Source organism: Tasmannia lanceolata, unplaced genomic scaffold, assembly GCF_043159265.1.
Source record: "Tasmannia lanceolata isolate RefF3 unplaced genomic scaffold, GAP_Taslan_0.1 ptg000002l, whole genome shotgun sequence".
NCBI lineage: Eukaryota > Viridiplantae > Streptophyta > Magnoliopsida > Canellales > Winteraceae > Tasmannia > Tasmannia lanceolata.
This window is the reverse complement of record NW_027518679.1, coordinates 28,012,675-28,024,055: the sequence shown is the minus strand read 5'-3', so window position 1 is coordinate 28,024,055 and position 11,381 is coordinate 28,012,675. Positions and strand designations below refer to the sequence as shown.

Sequence of the window (11,381 nt, the reverse complement as noted above, 5' to 3'; positions counted from 1 at the left end):
CTTAAGGAAAGTGACAAGTTTGCACCTTCAAGCAAATTGATTTGCTAAAACCCATATGTACTACAAAAGTAAGAGAGATAAGTAGAAGATAGTATATTAACCCCTCTCCACCTTTTCTGACTTCCAACGTGGGACTAAACATTTGTTTACCAGTTATCACAACACTTTCACTTCAAAACACCTTTTTCAAAATAAAAGCTTTTACTCTTTTTAAAACCCTTTTCCAAGAATATTTATTTTGAAAATATCTAACATCATCCTCCATGGCTACCTCCACCATGTTTGTTACTCTGAATGCTCTATGCCCTTCCATAGCCTTGCAATAGTTTGACAATGTTCATCACGTTTTCTTTATCAAGTTTGATGACCCAAATTATCTATTATGGCACACAGTTCTTTCCGTTGCTTCGTGCTCACATCTTCGGATTCATCTCTGGTGATAACACATGCCCTCCCATGCATCTCACGTTCGAACTCCGAGGATCTAGTAGAGACCGTTCGCCGAGAAAGGATCGAGTAACCATTGCTTTATTTTATGGTTGGAGCGGCGGGCCAGGAGACATTAGAGATTGCCCTAAGTTATGCTTTGGAGGAGGACAATCCCCATTGGCCTTTCCTTGATCAGACACAAGTTAGGATGGAATTCAAATAATATGTTATTATCGCAATAAAATTGTTGAACAAAGAACTTTTTTTGATATACGAAGGACATGTAAGAGATGAGATAAATGAAATATTTTTTACCAAGTAAAATATGAGAACCAACGTGAGAGATAGACAAACCTTGGCCATTACCAATTCGAATCGGATCGGAGTTGTGATACTCAAATAGAGATGGAAGATTTCAGAGTTTCAGATGGTTGGTAGATATAGTGTTGAGGTACTAAGAGATCAGGTCAAAGGTGGATGATTGGATGGCATGAATGGGTGCAACAAGTCTGGTGTGGAGCTTGTGGAGCAGTGCTTGTGTAACGGTAGAGCGTCAGTGCAACATGACCCTTGAGACCACAGAGTTGACAAATGAAATGACCCCGGCTGTGATACTTAAGTTGTTTACTGTTGTTGCTCCTGGGCAGTGAGGTAGTTGATGACTTACTCTGGCAAAGTTGGGTTCTAGTGGTGTTGTCTATGCAAGAGACTGCATTCCAAATCATACATCATGATTATACAGAATGTGTTAGGGGTAAAATCGGTATATACGGTACCGACCCTTATACCAACTCCATATACAAAATACGCTCATTAAACCCATGCAAAAGAACCATCGATACCGACCCAACTCTCCCGCCAGATCCGTCCCACATGCCTCACTGAAGCTACTCTCCCCAACATCGGTACCGACACTCAAGAAAATAAGACACAACTGCGGAAATCCCTCCAAGCAAGAAATCCGGGTGACCGTTACGATTAACACGCCTCACAAGTCAGAGAAAGGATTCAAAGGTTCCTGCCAAGACCGCCATCCCCCATCTCCGTCTGGAAACTTAGGAAATCACACCCCCACGATTGTAACTGCCGCCCACTCTGCCCCACGTGAGTAAAATTAAGGACACGACTGGCATCGTGGGCCGAGAATCTACACATTCAAGCAAGCGGATCCAATCTTTTCCCCCATCTTGCTTGTAATTTGTTCTGGCCCTCACCCCTTCTCATTGTCATTTTATCTGTGTTGCCCATCTCTGACTTGAGTGTCGAAGTGGAGGCCTGGAGCCACAACTCCGGGCCTACTGCCACTTTTTCTGTTAGAGTAGGACCAAGCTAGTACGTGCAGTCAGATTTTGGGCACCATCAGTATGCCATGAGGGTCATGGATAGGAATTGGAACTAGACCACTGAGAATAGTAGTGACAAGATTCTCGTAATCCAGGGACGGGACCAACGAGAATGCACATGACCAGATCAGGTTCGAGAATAGTATGGACATAAGAGGCAGGGGAGCAAGTTTGTATGTTGAAGATAGTCTATCATGGACTTTGTCTCTTTTCGCAAGTTCGTCAACTGATGTCGAAGGTACATCACTCAAGCTATAGATAGAGAAGCATATATCTTCTCAAATGCGAGCCAAAAGTGTCAACCAACAGCACGCGCAAGTGGACCGGTGGAGAGCAAGGAGATGAGCCGCTCAGGATAAGCTGATCTTGACGATGCTATTCCAAAAAGGAGGGATTCACGACCGGTGCATATCGAGCCAAGATTCTTTAAGTTGGTCCAGGAGGGACAATATTGAACTCCTAAAGAAGCTAAAAAGCCGTGAGTTTGAAGACTTGCAGGAGTTGATCACTCATTATTAGTAGTTGTTAAAAGAAGAAAACGATCGAAAGAATTCGTTGATCAGTTGTTATATTTATGATCCTAATTACGAATTAGCTTCAGTAGAAGTAGTTGATAACAAATCATTCACACGCCAGGTGATGGCTAGAAAGAAATCCAAATGAGTCTAAAAGACCATATTCTTTCAAGTTTCAATATTACAAAGGCCGAAGAGATATGTGATCTCCTTCCCACCGGAAGATTTGCCTGCTAAAAAAATGCCAGGCTGACATGAGACCCAGATAAGTGCATGAGAATCTGCTTTGAAGGGCCAACTAAACTAATCTACCTTTGAATATTTTCATTTTTGTGAAACCAAACGCCAGGCTAATGGGAGACCCAGATAGGTGCCTGAAAATCCTGCCAGATGCAAAGACCTATGAGAAGAGCTCTTCTGCTTCATTAGATACAAATGATATAGCAACACTAATGAATAAAGCTCTAGTACAGTTAAAAGTTTGGTGATAACAACTTATATTGAAATACTAATCTATGAAATTGATCTAAAACTTTTAATTTTCTGAGGAAGAAATTCTTCAGAAGCCCATCATATAAAGCAAAACTTGCAGGAGAATACGTAAAGAGAAATTGAAGGCAACAAGTGAGAGGCCAGTACTAGTATTATACAACTTTTCAGTAACCACGTGGCATAATTCATTACAATTGCAGTAATGGCAGATAAGATAAACCAAATTATAAATACATTCTCTACACATGTTTTTGAGGTTTAAGAAACTACAAACAACAACAATGAGAAAATTCATTTGCTGAGATTAACTCCAAAACGAAATCATAAACATAACCCTTCAGCCATTTGCTTCTCTTGTGTACATCCTCCCCACCAGTTTGATGGCTCATATTTTTGGCAACAGAACTAGTGCATACAAAAGCATTACGAAGTCGAGAAATGACCAGTGGGCTGATCTGATTGATTAGAATAGAGCCACACTTTGCTAGCAATACTAGACCTAAGCAAAAGCTTACGGCGTGCTTCATTTATCACTTTGTGAACTGAAGTCAGACCTCCACAGACAATGGCATAAGCATGGTTTTACATTTAAGGCTCTGTTTCTTTCAACGTAAAAATGGACGTAAAACAAATTTTATGCTCATTTTAAGTGTAAAAATGGGCGTAAAATTTGTTTTTACGCCCATTTTACGTCAAATGAAATGGAGCCTTAAGAATTCAATTTTACGGCCCTTTCTGCATGGCGTCTCCAGAAGCGGTGTGGAGAACTTGAGGTTGGACTGAATACTGCCTTTGCAAATCTCTAAACATTTCTACCAGCTGTTGGAATGTTGGTCGGCTGTGTGGCTCACTGTTTGTAAATTGCAAATGACACATAACAATTAGTAGGAAGAAGAAAAGATGTATAGTTTGGTTAAAAGGGCACCCATGACATAAATACCTGTGCCAACAGCTCTCAATTATTGATACCCATTGTGCATCCAGGTCTGTCGGAATCTCTAGTCGCTGGTTCATGAAACCAACAGCTCCAATCACCTGCATAATCCACCGTGAATTGTAAAAGAGCACATAATGCTAAGCTTCAATAAAGATTGTTCCTTCTGAAAAGGGAAAGATTACCAAGTGTAGGAAATAGGCATGGTTTTAAATTTCGAAAATTTCAGATTTCAGTGGAGACCGACACCGAAACGGTCATTTATTTTGCCCGAAATTTAAACCAAAAAACCTTTTTTTTTTCTTTTTTTTTTTAATATTTTACCGAAATTTAATATTTTACCGAAATTTCGACCGAAATTTTAAACCATGGAAATAGATTGGTGACCTTAATACTGATGTGAGTGAACATATTTATGCAGCATGTATTTGCCATAGAGGTGCAACTAAGGTCGGGTTGAGGCCGACCCGACCCGAGGAACACATTTTTCCAAGTTCAACCAAACGCGACCCGAGTTTTTAAGCTTACCAAAAAAAATCATAAAAAAACGTCGGGTTTCACTTGGGTCGGATTGCCCAAACCCTCAACCAGAACTCAACCCAGGTTGGGAAAACTCAACCTGAACCCGAACCCTAACTCAACCTGAACGGACTTTTTTCAGGTTGAACCTGTCGGGTTCGGATTGAACCCGACCTGAGTTGCACCCCTAATTTGCCAAGCAAAGTAACAAATAATCGGAATCACACAACTTAGGTCCCTTGATCCTAGAAGGATATTCCTCCAATGCTATTGCTTGGGCCACGAAAAGACGCAGTGGACACGCGTGGAGAATCTACCAAATGCTTGATGAGATAGGGACTTAGCGCGCATTATCCGGCCTCAGTTTTTCCACTGGAGGCGATCGGCAAATTCATTGGCTGACGGTCTAGCCAAATGCGGTGTTGATTTACCATCTATTACTGTGACCACTTTTGAGATTGGTGCAATGTAGTGCCATCTTATAATGTACATGTTTTTGGGACACCTTGTCCCTATCCTGTACTTTGACACTTTGGTTATGGAATGATATTGTTACTTTTCAAAAAAAAAAAAGTAACAGATAATCGGAAAATGAGTTTCCTGAGGTTTGATAGCTACTTATTGTATGGCTCACATTTATTTGTTTTTGGATGGCCTAAACTTACCGTATACTTTCCTTTCTACCAAACCCTATGGAAAATAAACTTCAATTTTACATTTCTTCTACAGCTCTACTCTATTTCAACTTTCCCTTTGCACCAAGTGCTACCTTCAGAGATTGAGCTCGTACGAGGTAATTGGGAACATTTAACTTGCCTAAGGTAAGTTGCATACCTTGCATCACTATAATGTTTTCAAGGTTTAATTTCGCTCATTATAGAGATTCAAAGTTAAGGCAGCAACTAATATACAGATATAAACCAATAGAGCAACAAGATGACACACTATCCAGTTTTCACAAACCACAAATAGGATTTGAAGCAGGAAGGTGGTATGTTCCACATGAATGTGCAACAATCCACGAAAAAACACAACAGTCTACAAAGCTAAAAACAGCCTTCATACGAGGATAGATACACTAAAGGACACATCGGTCCACACAAAGATAAAACAATCCACCAAAAGGCACAACACTCCACAAATGTAAAGCAGCCTTCACAAAAGAGTATAACTGCTACAAGGACAAAAAAGCCCATAAGAAGATGTAGCTTATATTATGCTGGTACAAGTTTTGGTATCAGATTTTGTGAGGATCTGGTATAGGGATCCTCCAAGTTCCTAAATCATCGGATATAGATACAGCATCTGATATGTGAATATAGGGTACCGGTAAGGGTCCTTTAAGGGAAGGATTCTTTAATAAAATGTTTAAATAGTTCCCAAATATGTTTTGAATTTTTAAAAGCACATCTCTTGTCAACAAATCAACAATTCCTTCTCTCTCTCTCTCTCTCTCTCTCTCTCTCTCTCTCTCTCTCTAGCTTAGGATTCTCACTTCCTCTATGAAAGGGATATAAAAGGACTAAAGAAGCATTTATGCTTAAAAGGTCATGTCTCTTTGTCTACTAGAACCATTTCATTGCACAACTTCCTCCTTACTGAAGGAGGAATAGGTTGACTGGTACACTCAAGGGCACAACACAGAGATTGCCATGGGTTTTCTGTGCCCAAGAAAAAGAAAAAAAAACTAGGATTTCAAGGACCAAAAAGGAATATTTGGTGGAAGGGATAGGGTTTCAAACTGGTGAGATGAGAGGAATAGGGTTTCGAAATGGTGAGATGGTAGGGAAAAGGTTTCGAATTGGTGAGATGGTGGGGATAGGGTTTCAAATAGGTGGGATGGTAAGGGATAGGGTTTTGACCATATGAGAGGTTAGTGGAGCTTGAAGTCCAACCCAAATCAATGTTATTTACAAAGCTGACCACTAGGGCCATCCACAATGGTCCTCTTTGTCCATTTCCCACTAATATAAATAACACGGTCATCTATGACGGCCCCATCCTATCAATGTAAATAACATAAAAGCATTACATCAAAACTATAATGTAAATCAAAACTAAACTATCTTAACTGTTAATACTCTGAGATTTCCCTAATTTTCAAATATTTAACCCATTATTTTTTCCATATCTTTCTACAGTTTGTATTGATGTCCTAATATGGGTGCTTTTTCTTAGTTCTGCAAACCATGTATTTCAAGCTCATGGTCCACCATAGCTAAGCGAACTCACTCAACCTTACTACAGCAAAGACTTAACATACCTATAAAAGACCAAGCAAGAAGAATGTTCGCCTATCTGGCCTTGCCGTCATGTTCACTGCTGACCTATGAAGCACGGGTACAGGTACGGGGTGCGGGTACGGGGTGCGGGTACAACACGACACGGGTACGTGGGTACGTGATTTGCCAAAAAAACTGGGTGCGCGTACGTTCGGGTAGGCCGAATATAATAATATATTTTAATATTTTATTATATATTTATAAAAATTTAAAAAAAAAAATTGTAGAGCAATCAAATAACAATAACATCACCAAAATGGAAAATTCTAATATTACTCTTCATTTCATAAGTGATTAAGTTCCATATTTCAGAACATGAGGCATCAATACATCATTCATTAGAAAAAAAAGTCTGTCACCAGTGTGTTGACCAGTGCCTGACAAGATGAATAATTTTTAGAGACCAAATTATGAGATTTTTTTCACCGGACTTTTGGGATTTAATAATGTTTGGACACGATAGATTTTATGAATTTTTAAAATTTGAAAAATACCCCACCGTTTGGAAGTTAAGAAAGTTAAAATTTTGACCAGACCCTTTTTCTTTGAATTTTGTACTAGAACTGGAGAGTTGACTTTTTTTCCTTTTAAATTTGGGTGTTGAAACTATTTTTAATAAATCCAAAAGGGGGGTATTCCGTTATTTACATGTAAATCTTAAGTAAATAGACAATAAAACGCGTGGTGCGCACTCGACATGCACCCAACCACCAAAACTTTTTTTTTTTTTTAATGGGGTACGTACCCCGGACGTACCCGCACCCCATACGTGTCGGGTGCGGGTGCGGGAGCCCCGGGAGAGTACCCGTGCTTCCTAGCTGCTGACATATGATACATCGCTAGCCATCTGTTTTCTCTCATTTAAGCCTGGCAAACAACTCTTGTCTTAACAAAAGTGGGCTACAAAACAATATCTCCAGTATTTATTTTTCTTTTGTTTTAGGTTCATTATGCATTAATGCTAAACATACCTATGTCACTGTTGTGATTTCAAAGAGCATACATACATGCATTCATATATATAATATAAACAGAGGATGGTATAGCCACCCCTAAAGTTAGGCACTTACCTTTTACTTTGAATGAGATAACGTCCCCATTCTCCTCTCTTCCTCCTATAATAACTTCGCTCCCTACCTTCTCCTCTCAATCATCTAATTTCTTTTTCAGCGCTCTCTCTATCTCAGAATAAGAATGCTGCTTCTATTTTCATAGATTGGGCTTTGAGTCTTAGCAGATTTGACAACAATCTAGGAATCGGGCACGGTTAAACAGAAGGATGATGACTTGATGTTGCGCTGGGTTGGGTGTTGATAGTGGAAGGGTTTTTTCCAGAGGTGATGATAGTGATTCGGGAAAGATTGGGTGAAAATAATACAGCAGAGAGGCCCAATATAGGGGTAAAAAGGGCAGCTTAGGTGCAAAAGCCCACAGACATTCTTTCATGTGAACAATGGAGGGGGTCAACCAGCAAGTGGCGGCGCGCGAAAACAGTGCAATCAACCCAATAGAGAAATAAACTCACCTTCTCCAAATTTGTGATCCTGTCCCAAAAAGGGAGTGGTCCACACGAACTCACCAAACCCATTGTCTCCATGCACCACCATCGTTCAATGACCCTCCTTTGTTCCCAAGTCTCAAGTAAGAGTTTATGTTAGCTCTTGCCCCTAAAACAACTGACTAATGATGCTCTTCTCACTGCCATCACCGTTATCATCATTACTCGCTATTGCCCCATTACAATAGTGAGGGGTACCATCTCTACCAATAAACAATCACATATGCCCCCACAACTGAGTTCTCTCTCTCTCTCTCTCTCTCTCTCTCTCTCTCTCTCTCTCTCTCTCTCTCTGACATTACTACCTAATTTCTGATTCAGCTACAATCCATTATATAAGTATTTATCCTCTCACTCTTTCGCTTACTCTCTAAATGTCATGTTTGGCATGTGGGACACCCATCACTAGATAGTGCCCACCATAGACTATCCATGGCCCAAAAATTTCACCAATTGGTCAGACTCCACATGTCCAAAGGCATAGAACATCAAGGACTCACAATTGTTAGGCAATGCCCAGATGACTAGAATCTAGGGGTGTAAACGAGCAGAGCCGAGCCGAGCTTGGCCGGGCTCGGCTCGTTAAGCTCAAAAGCTCGGCTCGGTCAGGCTCGGCCAGGCTCGCGAGCCTTACCGAGCTTGGGTTATATTAAGTTCACACCCCTCATCTTCCCTGGACAGCCCTATATAGTGTAATTTCACTACTTTGTTTAGACTATGGGGGGTGGTCCAAGTAACAAATGGGGTTCCTAAAATGAAGTGACATATTTTGCCTCCCCCTTTCACTCCCTGGACAACCCTTTTAGTGTATATATTAATATATAATATATATATTTAAATATATTAAATTCTTAACGAGCCGACCCGACCCTAAATCGGGCTCGACTCGTTAAGCCTAACGAGCCTGGCGAGCCGGCTCGGCTCGGCTCGTTAAGGATTCGAGCCGAGCTTTTTTCGAGCTGAGCTCGAGCCAAAATTGACACCCTTACTAGAATTTGACCGATCAGTAATATATTTATATTCTGATATCCATGCTAGCTCATCTATTGCATGGTTTCAAATTTTGGCCAAAACATTTCGTTTTGGCGAAAATATTTCGATTTCAGCTTTTAATGAAACGATATCCACTTGGACTCAAAAAAGTACCAGTTCCGCTCGAAATTTTAGGATTGTGCTAAAAAATTCGGAATTTCGTTAATATTTCAGCCGAAATATGTGAAACATGCTGTTAGAATAAGCCTATATGCCTATATGCCTACCATTCAAAAAAAAGAAAAAAAATAAGCCTCTATGCCTATGGGCATTTTAGTCATTGTAATTAAAGGGTGAGGGGGAAATACCTAACTCACACACTCTCTCTAATTTCTTTTGCAACATGGTATCAGAGCCCTAGGGTTTCTGATCCCTAGGGAAACCTTTACCCCTCCATCTTCTCCATCAACCCTAACCCTAAACCCTCCCCCTTCTCCCTCTCTCTCACCTAACTCTAACCCTAACCTAACCCTAATCCGCTACAGTAGTGCTACAGTGCCGCTACAGTACCGCTACTTCTCCTCTCTTTTAAACCCTAATCTATTATACCCTCTTTTACACCCTAATCTATTTTCTGGTCTTGCATTTCATTGTTTTTCTTTGCTCAATGTGCTGATCTTCTTTAATCCTCTTCTCCATTTCTCTTTCAGCATCTTCCTGGTTCTTTATGGGTTTCTCTATACTCATGTCCTGCACCTTTGACATCGTCATATTACTCTTTCTATTGATTAGTTGGTTCTGCCTATCTTTCTCTCCTTTATATTTGCTGTTGCCATTGGTAGTGGTTTCTTTGTTCGTCTATATTCGTTGTCGTTATGGATCCTCCCGTCATTGTTGATCCCTCCATTGGCATGACCACTGACGTCAGTGCCTCTACCACAACCTCGGCCCCTTCTTCTTCTTCTTCTTCTCACTTGGCACCTGTGGAAAATTCTTACCCACAGTTGAATATTACCAAGTTTGATGGAACCAACTATTTACCGTGGAAGGTTGCGATTGAGACTTACCTACTTGGGCGAGGCAAAGTCTGTTTCCTTCGTGAGGATCCTCCTTCGCCTAAGGATCCTACGTATACTCGCTGGGAGCAGGAAGATGCATTGATACGGAGTCTTCTATGGCAGAGTATGACTCCTGATATTTATTCTACTCTGATTCTTCTTCCGACCGCGAAGGAGATCTGGGATCATACTGCAGTGACGTATTCTGGGGTTGAGAACATCACTCGTATATGTTCCACTTACTCTGAGTGGATACAGCTCCGTCGTGACGACATGTCTCTTGAAACTCATTACGGGAAGTTCATCTCTTTATGTCAGCAGCTTGATGTCTTTCTGCCACTCACTTCTGATATTAATGTTCTCCGGCGTCAACGGGAACAGATTCGAGTGGGGCACTATCTTGAGAGCCTAAGAGTTTACCCATCTGCGCCATCAGATTCTTGGTTCTGGAAACATTCCTTCGTTGCGCGAGACTTACTTCTGAGCTCAACAGTGCGTTAGCGAGACTCCCTCCCGCCCTACTTCTGACCGTTCGGCTCTTGCAGCATATGATGGTGGTGGTGGTACTCGTCCTTCTCGGGGTGGTGGTTCTTTTTCACGAGCTCGTGGCCGCGGTGGCCGTGGTGGTGGTTGTGTTGGGAGTGGGCGTGGCCGTCCTTATTACACTCACTGCCAGCGCGATGGCCATGTCATTGAGACTTGTTACACATTACACCCCGAGCTCAGGCCGCCTCGATCAGCTCACCTCGGCACTTCTGTCCCATCTGACTCAGTCGTCTCTGCCCCTGCCTTGCCACCTGCTGATACTCATTCTCCTTTACACGGGCAGACTATGAGGAGCTCCAGCGCCTTCGACAGAGTGCTTCACAGGCCACTGAGGGCTTTGCCCAGCCAGGTAGTTCACATACTACATTACTTTCTAGCTCCGGGTCCTGGATCATTGACTCAGGAGCCTCGAACCATATGACTGGTAACTCATCACAGCTCTCTTCTTTTCGCACTTTTCCATCTGCTTTTCAGTCCATTACTTTAGCTGATGGTTCCACTACCCCTATCACTGGTATTGTCCTTCACCTAATCTTCCGCTATCTTCAGTATTGTGTGTACCTAAATCTCCTTTTAGTTTATTATCTGTTAGCCAAATTACGAAAAATCTTTCTTGCTCTATCTCATTCTTTCCATCTTACTGTCTTTTTCAGGATCTTTCGACTGGGAGGACGATTGGATCGGGCCATGAGGTGGATGGCCTGTACCGTCTTGATTGTAGCCCCTCTTCGTC

The 11,381-nt window shown here is 41.5% G+C and overlaps 1 protein-coding gene across 2 annotated transcripts in view; it reads right to left on the bottom strand.

The window, feature by feature from the left end:
- Positions 1-2,898: 2,898 nt before the first annotated feature.
- Positions 2,899-11,381, bottom strand: part of LOC143852695 (uncharacterized) — a 28,247-nt gene continuing 19,764 nt past the window's right edge. The window contains exons 13-15 of one of the 2 annotated variants that reach the window (XM_077362356.1): positions 3,720-3,814; positions 3,487-3,629; positions 2,899-3,401 (exon numbers count right to left, since the gene is read on the bottom strand). In XM_077362356.1, the coding sequence (XP_077218471.1) occupies positions 3,503-3,629; positions 3,720-3,814 (222 nt within the window). In that variant the 3' untranslated portion in view covers positions 2,899-3,401; positions 3,487-3,502. Of the gene's footprint in view, positions 3,630-3,719; positions 3,815-11,381 lie in introns of both variants that reach the window. The other variant, XM_077362279.1, reaches the window with a different exon arrangement.